Here is an 18,168-nt window from a genome sequence, read left to right as displayed (position 1 = left end):
GTGCTAGGCAGGCACAGGCTACTCGCACCTGCACAGTAGCTGAAATAGCTGAGCCTGATCGGGGCCGCTGTACTAGGCAGGCACAGGCTACTCCCACCTGCACAGTAGCTGAAATAGCCGAGCCTGATCGGGGCCGATGTACGAGGCAGGCACAGGCTACTCCCACCTGCACAGTAGCTAAAAATAGCCGAGCCTGATCGTGTCCGCAGTACTAGGCAGGCACAGGCTACTCGCACCTGCACAGTAGCGGAAATAGCCGAGCCTGATCGGGTCCGCAGTACTAGGCAGGCACAGGCTACTCCCACCTGCACAGTAGTGGAAATAGCCGAGCCTGATCGGGTCCGCAGTACTAGGCAGGCACAGGCTACTCCCACCTGCACAGTAGCGGAAATAGCCGAGCCTGATCGGGGCCGCTGTACTAGGCAGGCACAGGCTACTCGCACCTGCACAGTAGCGGAAATAGCCGAGCCTGATCGGGGCCGCTGTACTAGGTAGGCACAGGCTGCTCGCACCTGCACAGCAGCGGAAATAGCTGAGCCTGTTCGAGTCCACAGTACTAGGCAGGCACAGGCTACTCGCACCTGCACAGTAGTGGAAGTAGCTGAGCCTGATCGGGGCCACACAGGCTACTCCCACCTGCACAGTAGCTGAAATAGCCGAGCCTGATCGGGGCCGCTGTACTAGGCAGGCACAGGCTACTTGCACCTGCACAGTAGAGCCTGAACAGTAGAGCAGACCAGATCGGGCTCAGCTATTTTTGTCTCAGCCCGATCAGAAAGTTGCTACTGTGCCTGCGCTGGACTGGGGCAGCCTGTCAGCTGTATTTCAAGGGAGCCAGCGCTGGTTAGGCTTAGAAGGATGGGGGGAGCTACAAAAGGATCCAGAGGATTCCTCGTCCCAAAATAAGTGTTTCCGGGGGGGGGGGGGGTATTACATTTTTCTTTTCAAGTATCCTGTTTTTTGCAACCACCACATGGTCTGACCTGTGATTTAATGTATGTTGTATGGGCGGCATGGAGCTGAATTAGACCTATCCCTTAAAGAGACACTGAAGCGACAATAAATTATGATATAACTAGTAGACCTAAGCCCGTTTAAAAATGGGCTATAGGTCTGTGTCACCCGTCACCCGCTGCACGCGCGCACCCGTCACCCGCACGCACCGATCACCCGCCGCACGCGCGCACACACACTGCCACACAGAATTGTTCACATTCTGCCTGCTAAAATATCATAAAATGTATATGCTGCATATGTGCCATTTCTGTAATATGTAATGGTAAAACCTTATATAAACCTTAGTGTTAGTGATATAGTATGGCTATAACATGCTGGGCAAGGTGTATGTGTGAATATTAGTGAAGCATAGATCATGGTATTGACCAAGTGTAGAGGATTAAGTGAATGATAAAACAGGGGAGATCCAGTGCTAGTAATATCGATAAGGGAGTGGTACCCAATAGTAAATAAGAGGAAAGAGTAGTGCTGAGGCTATAAGCGTATTCTAATGGGTAATGGGTATACAGCAGGCAAAGTTCAGGGCATGGCAGGGAGGCTTAGGTATGAATCAAGCTTAAAAGGGACTCAGAGATGACATTATTAAAAAGATTGTATACATACCTGGGGCTTCCTCCAGCCCATCCACCTGGATCGCACCCACGTCACCGTCCGCCGCTGCCCGCACCCACCAGGCCACCAAAGCGGAGGACCTGATGGGGAACTGTGAGTTGAGGGGGAAGGGGGAGTGGAAACCGTCTCCACCCCACCCCCTAAGAGTCTGGCGACCAATCTGTCCTACACCTCGGAAAATGGTCGGAAATCTGAGAATACCCATCAGATAAAAAAGACATGCAGACAATCCACAGCAGGTCACTTAAAGCGGAATATAACCCTGCATTTCAACTTTGCTCTAAACCATTATTTACAGAATATTATATGCAACCAGCATTTTTTTTTTTACTAGACCAGCATTGGAAGGGTTACACACAGAGCTTTAAAGTTCCGTGGGGAGATATGCAGAAGTTCAGATTGTTACATTCTATTTAAATGTATCTATTGATAAATGTTACACACTCTTTGGCTGTCCTCCAGCTCCTTCTCAGTCAGAGAGAGTGAGTCACATGCAACACTTAGATACATTTATGTAAACAAAATGTATCTATGTCAGCTTCGGATGCGTCTGCAGAAATCTCCAGGAACTTTAAAGCTCTGTGTAACCCTTCCAATGCTGGTCTAGTAAAAAAAAAAATGCTGGTTGCATATAATATACTGTAAATAATGTTTTAGAGCAAAGTTGAAATGCAGGGTTATATTCCGCTTTAAAGGAACAATATCTTGGTTACAAAAACATGCAAGCAGATAACATGTAAAGTTAAATGATAAGAACTAAAACAAAACAAACAAACAAACTCAGAACACTTATATCGCGCTTTTCTCCTGGCGGACTCAAAGCGCCAGAGCTGCAGCCACTAGGACGCGCTCTATAGGCAGTAGCAGTGTTAGGGAGACTAGCCCAAGGTCTCCTACTGAATAGGTGCTGGCTTACTGAACAGGCAGAGCAGAGATTCAAACCCTGGTCTCCTGTGTCAGAGGCAGAGCCCTTAACCATTACACCTTCCAGCCACAGACACAGGCTACTCCCACCTGCACAGTAGCGGAAATAGCCGAGCCTGATCGGGGCCGCTGTGCTAGGCAGGCACAGGCTAATAAAATAAAAGTCAAAAAGGATTATCACGAAGGGGGGCATTGAAGGGCAGGGGTGCTCGGATACCCCTTTTTAAAATCTGAATTGATTCGAATCCGGATACCCAGATATCCTGATCCGAACTTTTTGGTATCCGAGTAAACTCGGATATCCAAACCCAATATCCTGGATATCCGGATAGAAAACCGGAAGTGACCTGAAAATGGCTTAAAATGCTTCCAAAAGTATCTTCAAATGTCAAAAACCCTTTCGGAGGAGTCTCTCTCTCTCTCTCTCTCTCTCTCTCTCTCTCTCTCTCTCATTTTTGCCATTCAAGGCGATTTTGACTTCTGCTCGGATATTTGAAGAAACTATCTGCCCGGATTTTGGATTTCAGATGGGAAATCCGAGTTTGCTCAGATAGTGTATTTGGATTTTAAAAAAATATTCAACTTGCATTCAAAGTTCGGATAGTGAAAAAAGTTCGGATTATCTGGGTAGTAGAGGTGGGCCGAACGGTTCGCCGGTGAACGGTTCCAGGCGAACTTCAGGTGGTTCGCCTTCGCCGGCGAAGGCGAACTTTACCCGAAGTTCTATTCGCCCCATAATGCTCTATGAGGGTCAACTTTGACCCTCTGCATCACAATCAGCAGGCGCATTGTAGCCAATCCGGCTGTACTAAGCCCTGGAGCCCCTCCCCCCTTATATAAGGCAGGCTCCGGTGGCCATTACATTCACTCGTGTGCCTGCTAGAGACGGACTAGGGACAGCTGCTGCAGACTTGTTCTCCTAGGGACAGATTAGTCAGGCTCTTGCCTTCTTAGCTTGCTTAGCTGAATCTTATTGTTATAATAGCGGCCCAGAAAAGCTCTTTTTAGAGCTCATCCTGCTCGTGTGAATTTTTTTTTTTTTCTGTGTTTGAAACTGACTCTTGTGTTGTTTAGACAGCATTGCTAATTCATACTGTGTGTCCCACTGCCAGCAGCAGCAGCACATTCAGTGACTACCTGTGTGTGTGTGAGACACTTGTGTTGTTTAGACAGCATTGCTAATTCATACTGTGTGTCCCACTGCCAGCAGCAGCAGCAGCACATTCAGTGACTACCTGTGTGTGAGACACTTGTGTTGTTTAGACAGCATTGCTAATTCATACTGTGTGTCCCACTGCCAGCAGCAGCAGCAGCACATTCAGTGACTACCTGTGTGTGTGAGACACTTGTGTTGTTTAGACAGCATTGCTAATTCATACTGTGTGTCCCACTGCCAGCAGCAGCAGCAGCACATTCAGTGACTACCTGTGTGTGTGAGACACTTGTGTTGTTTAGACAGCATTGCTAATTCATACTGTGTGTCCCACTGCCAGCAGCAGCAGCACATTCAGTGACTACCTGTGTGTGTGAGACACTTGTGTTGCTTAGACAGCATTGCTAATTCATAATGTGTGTGTCCCACTGCCAGCAGCCCACCAACATCAGCAGCACATTCGGTGACTACCTGAGTGTGTGTCAGGGAGCTGCACATTGTACTACCCACCCAGTACTGCATTTACCTACTACTAGTACCTGTTGTGTTTAGTTAACCCCCCTCATCAATGCATACACCTACGTTTGTGTTGAGTGAACCCACCTCGCTGCACATATCTACCTTTTCTGTAGAGTGAACTCACCTCACTGCATATATAACCAGGGCTGTGGAGTCGGAGTCGGCGTCGTGGAGTCGGGGCAATTTTGGGTGCCTGGAGTCGGAGTCGGGAAAAAATGCACCGACTCCTAATAAAAATGCACCGACTCCTAATAACTGTAATTAAAATAGAAAATATGATAACATTTTCTATTTCTCAGATAATAGTTATTAAAAATAATATATATATACAGTAATAGCTGTGCTCAGTCCACAAAAATGAAATAAACCAATCAAAATTAGTTACTTGTGCTGCTTCAATAAAGCAGTCCCCGTATTTTTAAGGTCAGATATACATATCTGATTGTGACTGTATATATGATGTGTACACAGGAATCTCTTATATATACTAAATAACATCTATGCTGTAAGAATAAAGCCTGATGTGTAGCCGTGTCACTAATAGGGATGGTCAATGAGATGGAAATAATTCTGCATTGATGCTGATATATGAAAATGTATGCACTCTTTGCTCATGAAATCAAATAATTTCGTATGTTGTTAAAATTTGGTTTGGTGACTATGAATTAAAGGGTACCTGAGATGGATGAAAAGTAAAGTTTTATACATACCTGTGGCTTCCTCCAGCCCCCTTCAGGCCAATCAGTCCCTCACTGTCCTCCTCCACCACCCGGATCTTCTGCTATGAGTCCCGGTAATTCAGCCAGTCAGCGCAGTATGGCCATGTGCCGCTCCCACAGCCAGGAACATTCTGCACCTGCACAATAGTGCTGCGCAGGTGTAGTACGCTCCCGGCGGCGGAGTGTGTGCATGCGCACTACGCCAGACTGGCTCAAGTACCTGGACTCATAGCAGAAGATCCAGGTGGTGGAGGAGGACAGGGAGGGACGGATTATCCTGAAGGCGGCTGGCGGAAGCCCCAGGTATGTATAAAACTTTAATTTCATCTGTCTCAGGTTTACTTTGTTACACAGTAGTACTATACTCTACATATGCTCTCCCCACAGAGCTGCAGGGAATCCACTGAGAATGCTGTGCACATTGAACACAGAGGTGTTGTCTGTCACCCATAAACCTTGTTCAGATTGTGCATGAAGAATGTGTAATAGAGGAAGAATCTCCTCATTCCCCTGCAGAGTACCTGCACATCATTCTTACATGCACCCACAGTTACACTGCCTAGGGTCTGATAGATGTTCTTTGTTCCGGTCTGTACCTTTTACAAGTACTCTTACCAAGGACTAGTTTTAGTCAAAAGGGAATAAATATAGTAGTCTACATATCCTTCTCACTTCAGTTGTCTTGTAAAATTCCTAAGCATTGGCAGTTAAGAAACGAATTTCACGTTGCATACTTTTAATCAACAAAATTGTAATATGCAAATTAGAGGAGTCGGAGTCGAGGAGTCGGTGGAATCCTAAACTGAGGAGTCGGAGTTGGAGTCGGAGGATTTTTGAACCAACTCCACAGCCCTGTATATAACTACCTTTTGGTTGAGTGAACTCACCTCACTGCACATAGCTACCTTTTGTGTTCAGTGAACTCACCTCACTGCATATATAACTACCTTTGGGTTGAGTGAACTCACCTCACTGCACATAGCTACCTTTTGTGTTCAGTAAACTCACCTCACTGCATATATAACTACCTTTGGGATGAGTGAACTCAGCTGACTGCATATAGCTACCTTTGGGTTGAGTGAATTCACCTCACTGCACATAGTTACCTTTTGTGTTCAATGAACTCACCTCACTGCATATATAATTACCTTTGGGTTGAGTGAACTCACCTCACTGCACATAGCTACCTTTTGTGTTCAGTAATCTCACCTCACTGCATATATAACTACCTTTGGGTTGAGTGAACTCAGCTGACTGCACATAGCTACCTTTTGTGTTCAATGAACTCACCTCACTGCATATATAACTACCTTTTGTGTTCAGTGAACTCACATCACTGCATATACCTAGCTTCCCCCCGAGATGGACAAAATGGACAAACCAGGTAGAGGAAGAGGTAGAGGCAGACCCAGAGGAAGGCCACCTGGCACCGGCAGGTCTGTGCGAGGTGGTGTTGCTGTGATTTTGTGCGGACCTGGCCCAAAGTACAGTGCTCAGAAGAAGGCACGTGCCATCACTTCCCAAAATTGTGAGGACGTGCTTGAGTATTTAACACAGAACACCTCATCTACGCAGCCACCAGCGCTACAACAAGCGCTACATCCCCTGCATTTGACACTTCGCAGGAGTTATTTGGTGGTGGTGGTGAAATCACTGATTCACAGCCACTACTGCAACAACAAGAAGAAGGCGCAGGTACACCACCTCATACGTCTGAGTTAGGTGGCGATAGTATGGACGTAACATGTGAGGAGGGGCATGATGAACCACCTGAAGTTGGTGCAGTTGAGGTGTCTGAGGAAAGCGAATCTAGGCAGGAGGATTATGATCACGATTATACGGATGTCATGTATGTTCCCAATAAAGGAGATGACCAGGGGGACAGTTCAGGGGGGGGGGGGGCAGAGAGGAGTAGGAGGAGACGACTCCATGATAGAAGCAGAGGGAGCTCATCCTCAGAAAAAGCTTGAGGCAGTGTCTGGCGCCATGTATCGCCAGCTATGGCCAGCCAACCAACATGCCCTTCAAGGTCAGCTGTTGATGCCACCGTAGTGCCATCACCCCAGAGGGGGTCTGCGGTTTGGAAATATTTTACCTTGTGTGCCTCAGATAGGAGCAAAGCCATCTGTTCTCTCTGCCTCCAAAAATTGAGCCGTGGAAAGGCCAACACTCACGTAGGGACAAGTGCCTTACGAAGGCACCTGGAGAAAAAGCACAAACAGCTATGGGAAGAACACCTGAGGAAGAGCAGCACCCCTCAAAAGACAAGCCACCCTCCTTCTCCTCTTCCTCCTTCAGGTGCATCGTCTTCATCCGCTTTCTCCCTTGAACCTTCACAGCCACCCTCCTTCACATCGCCTCTGCCCTTGAGCGGTTCCTGCTCCTCTGCCCACAGCAGTACCCAGGTGTCCGTGAAGGAAGTCTTTGAGCGGAAGAAGCCAATTTCGGCCAGTCACCCTCTTCCCCGGCGTCTGACAGCTGGCGTGGCGGAACTATTAGCTCGCCAGCTATTACCATACAAGCTGGTGGAGTCAGAGGCTTTCCGTAAATTTGTGGCCATTGGGACACCGCAGTGGAAGATACCAGGCCGCACTTATTTTTCACGAAAGGCCATACCCCAACTGCACCGTGAAGTTGAGAGGCAAGTGGTGTCATCTCTTGCGAAGAGCGTTGGGTCAAGGGTCCACCTGACCACGGATGCCTGGTCTGCCAAGCACAGGCAGGGCCGCTACATTACGTACACAGCCCATTGGGTCAACCTGGTGACCGATGGCAGCAAGCAGGGAGTATGTGGCTGCGCAGCGGACCGACTTGTCACACCTCCACGGCTTGCAGGCAGGCCTCCTGCCACCTCCTCTCCTTCTCCTCCAGCTACATCCTCTTCGCTGTCAACCTCCTCCTCTTCAGCTGAGTGTCAGCTGAACTCTAGCGGTGCTGCCATCTCCTCTTCCTCTCCAGCTACACAGCCCCATCTCCCCAGAACCTACGCTGCATGCCAGGTACGACGGTGTCACGCAATTTTAGGCATGCTCTCTCTCGCACTTGCTCATGCACTAGCACGCATGCTCTCTCTCGCACTCGCTCATGCACTAGCACGCATGCTCTCTCTCGCACTTGCTCATGCACTAGCACGCATGCTCTCTCTCGCACTCGCTCATGCACTAGCATGCATGCTCTCTCTCGCACTCGTTCATGCACTAGCACGCATGCTCTCTCTCGCACTTGCTCATGCACTAGCACGCATGCTCTCTCTCGCACTCGCTCATGCACTAGCACGCATGCTCTCTCTCTCGCACTCGCTCATGCACTAGCACGCATGCTCTCTCTCGCACTCGCTCATGCACTGGCACGCGCGCTCTCTCTCGCACTCACTCATGCACTGGCACGCGCGCTCTCTCTTGCACTCGCTCATGCACTAGCACGCATGCTCTCTCTCACACTCGCTCATGCACTGGCACGCGCTATCTCTCACTCTCACACTCGCACTAGCACTCGCTAGCTCTCTCTCTACTCGCTCTCTCTCTCACACTCTCTCTCTCACACTCGCACTAGCACGCATGCTCTCTCTCGCACTCGCTCATGCACTAGCACGCATGCTCTCTCTTGCACTCGCTCATGCACTAGCACGCATGCTCTCTCTCGCACTCGCTCATGCACTAGCACGCATGCTCTCTCTCACACTCGCTCATGCACTAGCACGTGCTCTCTCTCTCGCACTCGCTCATGCACTAGCACGCATGCTCTCTCTCGCACTAGCACTCGCTCATGCACTAGCACGCATGCTCTCTCTCGCACTCGCTCATGCACTAGCACACGCTCTCTCACACACTCGCTCATGCACTAGCACGCATGCTCTCTCTCTCGCACTCGCTCATGCACTAGCACGCATGCTCTCTCTCGCACTCGCTCATGCACTAGCATGCCTGCTCTCTCTCTCGCACTCGCTCATGCACTAGCACGCATGCTCTCTCTCGCACTCGCTCATGCACTAGCACGCATGCTCTCTCTTGCACTCGCTCATGCACAAGCACGCATGCTCTCTCTCGCACTCGCTCATGCACTAGCACGCATGCTCTCTCTCGCACTCGCTCATGCACTAGCATGCATGCTCTCTCTCGCACTCGCTCATGCACTAGCACGCATGCTCTCTCTCACACTCGCTCATGCACTAGCACGCATTCTCTCTCTCTCACACTCGCTCATGCACTAGAATGCTCTCTCACACTCGCTCATGCACTAGCACACATTCTCTCTCACACTCTCTCATGCACTAGCACACGCTCTCTCTCACACTCGCTCATACACTAGCACACACTTGCTCATGCACTAGCACGCATGCTCTCTCTCGCACTCGCTCATGCACTAGCACGCATGCTCTCTCGCACTCGCTCATGCACTAGCACGCATGCTCTCTCTCGCACTCGCTCATGCACTAGCACGCATGCTCTCTCTTGCACTCGCTCATGCACTAGCACGCATGCTCTCTCTCGCACTCGCTCATGCACTAGCACGCATGCTCTCTCTCACACTCGCTCATGCACTAGCACGTGCTCTCTCTCTCGCACTCGCTCATGCACTAGCACGCATGCTCTCTCTCGCACTAGCACTCGCTTATGCACTAGCACGCATGCTCTCTCTCGCACTCGCTCATGCACTAGCACGCGCTCTCTCACACACTCGCTCATGCACTAGCACGCATGCTCTCTCTCTCGCACTCGCTCATGCACTAGCACGCATGCTCTCTCTCGCACTCGCTCATGCACTAGCATGCCTGCTCTCTCTCTCGCACTCGCTCATGCACTAGCACGCATGCTCTCTCTTGCACTCGCTCATGCACTAGCACGCATGCTCTCTCTTGCACTCGCTCATGCACTAGCACGCATGCTCTCTCTCGCACTCGCTCATGCACTAGCACGCATGCTCTCTCTCGCACTCGCTCATGCACTAGCACGCATGCTCTCTCTCGCACTCGCTCATGCACTAGCACGCATGCTCTCTCTCACACTCGCTCATGCACTAGCACGCATTCTATCTCTCTCTCTCACACTCGCTCATGCACTAGAATGCTCTCTCACACTCGCTCATGCACTAGCACACATTCTCTCTCACACTCTCTCATGCACTAGCACACGCTCTCTCTCACACTCGCTCATACACTAGCACACACTTGCTCATGCACTAGCACGCATGCTCTCTCTCGCACTCGCTCATGCACTAGCACGCATGCTCTCTCGCACTCGCTCATGCACTAGCACGCATGCTCTCTCTCGCACTCGCTCATGCACTAGCACACGCTCTCTCTCACACTCGCTCATGCACTAGCACACGCTCTCTCTCACACTCGCTCATGCACTAGCACGCATGCTCTCTCGCATTAGCTCATGCACTAGCACGCATGCTCTCTCTCGTACTCGCTCATGCACTAGCACGCATGCTCTCTCTCGCACTCGCTCATGCACTAGCACACGCTCTCTCTCACACTCGCTCATGCACTAGCACGCGCTCTTTCTCACACTCGCTCATGCACTAGCACTCTCTCTCTCACACTCGCTCATGCACTAGCATGCATGCTCTCTCTCACACTCGCTCATGCACTAGCACGCGCTCTCACACTCGCTCATGCACTAGCACGCATGCTCTCTCTCTCACACTTGCTCATGCACTAGCACGTGCTCTCTATCACACTCGCTCATGCACTAGCACGTATGCTCTCTTGCACTCGCTCATGCACTAGCACGTGCTCTCTCTCACACTCGCTCATGCACTAGCACGCATGCTCTCTCTCGCACTCGCTCATGCACTAGCACGCATGCGCTCTCTCGCACTTGCTCATGCACTAGCACGCATGCTCTCTCGCACTCGCTCATGCACTAGCACGCATGCTCTCTCTCGCACTCGCTCATGCACTAGCACGCATGCTCTCTCTCACACTCGCTCATGCACTAGCACGCATTCTCTCTCTCTCTCTCACACTCGCTCATGCACTAGAATGCTCTCTCACACTCGCTCATGCACTAGCACACATTCTCTCTCACACTCTCTCATGCACTAGCACACGCTCTCTCTCACACTCGCTCATACACTAGCACACACTTGCTCATGCACTAGCACGCATGCTCTCTCTCGCACTCGCTCATGCACTAGCACGCATGCTCTCTCGCACTCGCTCATGCACTAGCACGCATGCTCTCTCTCGCACTCGCTCATGCACTAGCACACGCTCTCTCTCACACTCGCTCATGCACTAGCACACGCTCTCTCTCACACTCGCTCATGCACTAGCACGCATGCTCTCTCGCATTAGCTCATGCACTAGCACGCATGCTCTCTCTCGTACTCGCTCATGCACTAGCACGCATGCTCTCTCTCGCACTCGCTCATGCACTAGCACACGCTCTCTCTCACACTCGCTCATGCACTAGCACGCGCTCTTTCTCACACTCGCTCATGCACTAGCACTCTCTCTCTCACACTCGCTCATGCACTAGCATGCATGCTCTCTCTCACACTCGCTCATGCACTAGCACGCGCTCTCACACTCGCTCATGCACTAGCACGCATGCTCTCTCTCTCACACTTGCTCATGCACTAGCACGTGCTCTCTATCACACTCGCTCATGCACTAGCACGTATGCTCTCTTGCACTCGCTCATGCACTAGCACGTGCTCTCTCTCGCACTCGCTCATGCACTAGCACGCATGCGCTCTCTCGCACTCGCTCATGCACTAGCACGCATGCTCTCTCGCACTCGCTCATGCACTAGCACGCATGATCTCTCGCACTCGCTCATGCACTTGCACGCATGCGCTCTCTCGCACTCGCACGCATGCGCTCTCTCGCACTCGCTCATGCACTAGCACGCGCTCTCTCACACTCGCTCATGCACTAGCACGCTCTCTCCCACACATTCATACATGCACTAGATTGCTCTCTCTCATACTCGCTCATGCACTAGCACGCATGCTCTCTCTCACACTCGCTCATGCACTAGCACGCATGCTCTCTCTCACACTCGCTCATGCACTACCACGCGCTCTCTCACACTCGCTCATGCACTAGCACGCTTTCTCCTACACACTCATACATGCACTAGAATGCTCTCTCTCACACTCGCTCATGCACTAGCACACGCTCTCGCTCACACTCACTCATGCACTGGCAACGCATGCTCTCTCTCGCACTCGCTCATGCACTGGCACGCATGCTCTCTCTCGTACTCGCTCATGCACTAGCACGCATGCTCTCTCTCGCACTCGTTCCTGCACTAGCATGCATGCTCTCTCTCACACTCGCTCATGCACTGGCACGCATGCTCTCTCTCGCACTCGCTCATGCACTGGCACGCATGCTCTCTCTCGTACTCGCTCATGCACTAGCACGCATGCTCTCTCTCGCACTCGTTCCTGCACTAGCATGCATGCTCTCTCTCACACTCGCTCATGCACTGGCACGCATGCTCTCTCTCGCACTCGCTCATGCACTAGCACACACTCTCTCATGCACTAGCACGCATGCTCTCTCTCACACTCGCTCATGCACTTGCACGCATGTGCTCTCTTGCACTCGCTCATGCACTAGCACGCATGCTCTCTCGCACTCGCTCATGCACTAGCACGCATGCTCTCTCGCACTCGCTCATGCACTAGCACGCATGCTCTCTCGCACTCGCTTATGCACTAGCACGCATGTTCTCTCGCACTCGCTCATGCACTAGCACACCCTCTCTCTCACACTCGCTCATGCACTAGCACGCATGCTCTCTCTCGCACTCGCTCATGCACTTGCACGCATGCGCTCTATCGCACTCGCTCATGCACTAGCACACACTCTCTCATGCACTAGCACGCACGCTCTCTCTCACACTCGCTCATGCACTTGCACGCATGCGCTCTCTTGCACTCGCTCATGCACTAGCACGCATGCTCTCTCGCACTCGCTCATGCACTAGCACGCATGTTCTCTCGCACTCGCTCATGCACTAGCACACGCTCTCTCTCACACTCGCTCATGCACTAGCACGCATGCTCTCTCTCGCACTCGCTCATGCACTAGCACGCGCTCTCTCACACTCGCTCATGCACTAGCACGCGCTCTCTCACACTCGCTCATGCACTAGCACGCTCTCTCCCACACACTCATACATGCACTAGAATGCTCTCTCACACTCGCTCATGCACTAGCACGCATGCTCTCTCTAACATTCTCTCATGCACTAGCACGTATACTCTCTCACACTCGCACATGCACTAGCCCGCTCTCTCGCACATGTGCAGTATAGAGCTGCCCCTCTCTGGGAGCACTTACGCACTTCCAAAGTCTCTCGCACTCGCTCATGCACTAGCACGCGCTCTCTCTCTCACTCGCTCATGCACTAGCACGCATGCTCTCTCGCACATGCACTAGCACGCATGCGCTCTCTCGCACTCGCTCATGCACTAGCACGCATGCTCTCTCACACTCGCACATGCACTAGCCCGCTCTCTCGCACATGTGCAGTATAGAGCTGCCCCTCTCTGGGAGCACTTACGCACTTCCAAAGTCTCTCGCACTCGCTCATGCACTAGCACGCGCTCTCTCTCTCACTCGCTCATGCACTAGCACGCATGCTCTCTCGCACATGCACTAGCACGCATGCGCTCTCTCGCACTCGCTCATGCACTAGCACGCATGCTCTCTCGCACTCGCTCATGCACTAGCACGCATGCTCTCGCACTCGCTCATGCACTAGCACGCACTCTCGCTCACAATCGCTCATGCACTAGCACGCATGCGCTCTCTCACTCTCGCTCATGCACTAGCACGCTCTCTCCCACACACTCATACATGCACTAGAATGCTCTCTCTCACACTCGCTCACACTCGCTCATGCACTAGCCCGCTCTCTCGCACATGTGCAGTATAGAGCTGCCCCTCTCTGGGAGCACTTACGCACTTCCAAAGTCTCTTGCAGCGGGGGATTTGAAGAGAGAAGCCTGCAGTGGGGACGAGGGGACCAGGAGAGGAGCGTGGAGGCTCTATAGGAATCAGAGCCTTTCCTCTTCTAAGGTAAGTAGCTGTTATTTTTTAAATCGCTACAGAGTTACTTTAAGGCTTGTTGATGTACCGGGGTCATGTGTTCATGGACCCAGGACTGTGTTGGCGACCACTAGTCAGTATATTGTGCAGGAGGTGGCTGCAGGTCATTGTCAGTGAGCGCTGAGGACTACAGACCATTGCCCTGATATCTTGTGGTTGTGGATACAGGAACCTCTGGCAAGCTTGCATCATCCAAGATATTGTCTAATATAGGAGTGGTTTCCTCTAATCTCAGACCTCAGTGTTTAAATTGCTGTGTTGTCACTGTGTGATAAATAAGTGGGCTTTGGGTTGCAGTTTGGGCACTCGGTCTGTTGCATGGATGGGGCAGTGCCTCCTATTCCAGCACATAGTTCTACATCAGCAATATGTGTGGGACCAGAAATCTCTTATGCTGTCTGTACAATGCAGCGTTTAGGCCATCAATGCCGGGGGGGGGGGGGGGGGGGGGGGTTGTGTATTTTGTATATTATTAATGATGCGCCAAAGCTCCACCTCCTCGATATCAACCTCAAGGAAAGCTCTGTCACCAGCAGATATCAGCAGGAATGCAGACGATGATTTATGTATGTTGTAATCACAGGAGAGACACTTGGAGACTAATCAGATTTCCATTCCAATAGGATTTATTTTGTTACATAACACAGAATCATTTCTATCAACAGCTTCCCACATTTGTCTATAGCAGTGCCTGTAACACATATAACAATAACCTGTCCCCCTCTCCACCCCAGAATTCCTGTATCTCACCTCCAGCCCAAACACCTGTATCCAATCATCTGCTTCTAATTTACATGTGGGGTGCAGCACGGAGGCATTGGGGTGTCTACAGCAGTGATTGTAACACATATAACAATAACCTGTCCCCCTCTCCACCCCAGAATTCCTGCATCTCACCTCCAGCCCAAACACCTGTATCCAATCATCTCCTAATTTATATTTGGGGTGCAGCACTGAGGCATTGGGGTGTCTATAGCAGTGATTGTAACACATATAACAATAACCTGTCCCCCTCTCCACCCCAGAATTCCCGTATCTCACCTCCAGCCCAAACACCTGTATCTAATCATCTCCTAATTTACATTTGGGGTGCAGCACTGAGGCATTGGGGTGTCTATAGCAGTGACTGTAACACATAACAATAACCTGTCCCCCTCTCCACCCCAAACACCTGTATCCAATCATCTCCTAATTTACATTTGGGGTGCAGCACTGAGGTATTGGGGTGTCTATAGCAGTGATTGTAACACATATAACAATAACCTGTCCCCCTCTCCACCCCAGAATTCCTGTATCTCACCTCCAGCCCAAACACCTGTATCCAATCATCTTCTAATTTACATTTGGGTGCAGCACTGAGACATTGGGGTGTCTATAGCAGTGACTGCAACACATATAACAATAACCTGTCCCCCTCTCCACCCCAGAATTCCTGTATCTCACCTCAAGTCCAAACACCTGTATCCAATCATCTCCTAATTTACATTTGGGGTGCAGCACTGAGGCATTGGGGTGTCTATAGCAGTGATTGTAACACACATAACAATAACCTGTCCCCCTTCTCCACCCCAGAATTCCTGTATCTCACCTCCAGCCCAAACACCTGTATCCAATCATCTCCTAATTTACATTTGGGGTGCAGCATTGAGGCATTGGGGTGTCTATAGCAGTGACTGTAACACATAACAATAACCTGTCCCCCTCTCCACCCCAGAATTCCTGTATCTCACCTCCAGTCCAAACACCTGTATCCAATCATCTCCTAATTTACATTTGGGGTGCAGCACTGAGGCATTGGGGTGTCTATAGCAGTGACTGTAACACATATACCAATAACCTGCCCCCCTCTCCACCCCAGAATTCCTGTATCTCACCTCCAGCCCAAACACCTGTATCCAATCATCTCCTAATTTACATTTGGGGTGCAGCACTGAGGCATTGGGGTGTATCGGCATTATTTGTGCTGGAGTATAATAAGACCTGGGAATACATCTGACTTATAACACCTCATGTTTTGCTGCTATCATATTTATAGTATTATCAGGTAATATAGCTGCCAGTCTTCCTCTGTGAGGGTGTAACAATATAGATCTATAACGTAACCTATACAATTCTGTAGAGAAATCAGGAGATGCCTGGAGGAGCCAGTCACAGTGATTACTGACAGTGAGCTGCATATTATCACACGCTGCACTAGCTTGTGCCAGAATCCCGCATAGAGATGCTTCCTGAGACTATCTGTGAAACGTGAAAATGCACCTACATTTTATGTACTACATGTACCAGTGTTTATCTCATCATCTCAGCTCAGGGGCTTTGCACAGCAATGCACTGAGCAGCATGAGAGAGTTCTCAGGATTCTATGCAATACGCTGCCATGTGCATCTAGCATAAATGAAAGATTAGAAAAGAGCACTTAACACATTGTGTGAGATCTCTCATGTCTGGCAAGATGTGATTTATGCCCAAAACATTTCCCACACTCAGCACATGAATAGGGCTTCTCACCAGTGTGAGATCGCTCATGTGTGACAAGCTGTGATTTATGCCCAAAACATTTCCCACACTCAGCACATGAATACGGCTTTTCACCAGTGTGAGATCTCTCATGTGTGACAAGATGTGGTTTTTGCCCAAAACATTTCCCACACTCAGAACATGAATATGACTTCTCACCAGTGTGAGATATATAATGTAGGACAAGATGTGATTTACGTGCAAAACATTTCCCACACTCAGCACATGAATAGGGCTTCTCGCCAGTGTGAGATCTCTCATGTGTATCAAGATGTGCTTTTTGCCTAAAACATTTCCCACACTCAGAACATGAATATGGCTTCTCACCAGTGTGAAATTTATCATGTTGAACAAGATGTGATTTTTGTACAAAACATTTCCCACACTCAGCACATGCATAGGGCTTCAGACCAGTGTGAGATCTCTCGTGTATGACAAGCTCTGAATTCTGCACAAACCCTTTCCCACACTCAGCACATGAATAGGGCTTCTCACCAGTGTGAGATTTCTCATGTTGGACAAGATGTGATTTACGGACAAAACATTTCCCACACTCAGAACATGAATAGGGCTTCTCACCAGTGTGAAGTCTCTCATGTGTGACAACATCTGATTTCTGCACAAACCCTTTTCCACACTCAGCACATGAATAGGGTTTCTCACCAGTGTGACATCTCTCATGACTGACAAGCTGTGATTTCTGAACAAAACATTTCCCACACTCAGCACATGAATAGGGCTTCTCACCAGTGTGAGATCTCTTATGTCTGACAAGATTTGATTTCCACTTATAACATTTCCCACACATGGAACAGGAATAAGACCCTCCAGCAGGGGGAGAGCTGTGCTGGGTATGAAGCCCCTCATGGTTAGACAGGTGAGGGGAGTCTGGGGGAATATTTGGGGTCACCAGGATATCTGCAGGAGACTCTTGTCCAGTGACATCATCATCCGTTGTACAGTCTGTGGATACAGAGAGACGAGTCTCTGAGAGGTTCCTGATGCCGGGACTCCGCGCTGCAAATAGAGAAACATCATCACTTCCTGTTAGAGAATTCTGAGGAGTGGAACAATTATCATTATGGATGGTCAGTGAGCTGCTGATAATTCCAAGTTGATGCAAAGTTTATGCAGATTAGAAACAAGCCAAATGCAGCAGCTGCATAACTTTACATATAATTAGCATACAAGTCAGAGTTATTTGCATGTCACTGACCCTCCCTACAGCTACAGCATTGGCCATACATGGAAAGCAGTCAGCACCTTGGTGATCACACTGGTGGCTCGCGCTCCTCTCTCATCTCCTTACCGGTAAGCGCGCACTTACACAATTGTTTGGCGGTTCTACCTCCCTGATTATATCACTGCGCTGCCATTCTTTTCCTCTCCGCTTTGGGCGATTCTCCTCTTCCGGCAGTGTCCGGTCCGCTACTCCTCTATTGGCACTTTCTTTTCCACCTCCTTAGTGTGCACGGTCCCTTGTCCTGCAGAAACTCTCCTACCTCTAGCACTGCCCCTCATTCATCTTTACCTTGCGCCCCAGGGCAGGAGTTGTGTTTGTCCCTTTGGATGTATTACCTGTCATACTGTACGAGATATATTCTATATGGAGCATAATAGTATTGGATTCA

The 18,168-nt window shown here is 50.1% G+C and overlaps 1 protein-coding gene across 1 annotated transcript in view; it reads right to left on the bottom strand.

Annotated features, from left to right (window-relative positions):
- LOC137537252 (uncharacterized) overlaps positions 1-18,168 on the bottom strand; it is a 1,269,057-nt gene that overhangs the window by 1,179,116 nt on the left and 71,773 nt on the right. The window contains exons 11-12 of the mRNA XM_068259342.1: positions 16,444-17,554; positions 14,771-14,846 (exon numbers count right to left, since the gene is read on the bottom strand). Of these exons, the coding sequence (XP_068115443.1) occupies positions 14,771-14,846; positions 16,444-17,554 (1,187 nt within the window). The remainder of the gene's footprint in view (positions 1-14,770; positions 14,847-16,443; positions 17,555-18,168) is intronic.

The sequence above is a fragment of the Hyperolius riggenbachi genome, chromosome 10, assembly GCF_040937935.1.
Source record: "Hyperolius riggenbachi isolate aHypRig1 chromosome 10, aHypRig1.pri, whole genome shotgun sequence".
NCBI lineage: Eukaryota > Metazoa > Chordata > Amphibia > Anura > Hyperoliidae > Hyperolius > Hyperolius riggenbachi.
This window is presented reverse-complemented; position numbering and strand designations above follow the sequence as displayed.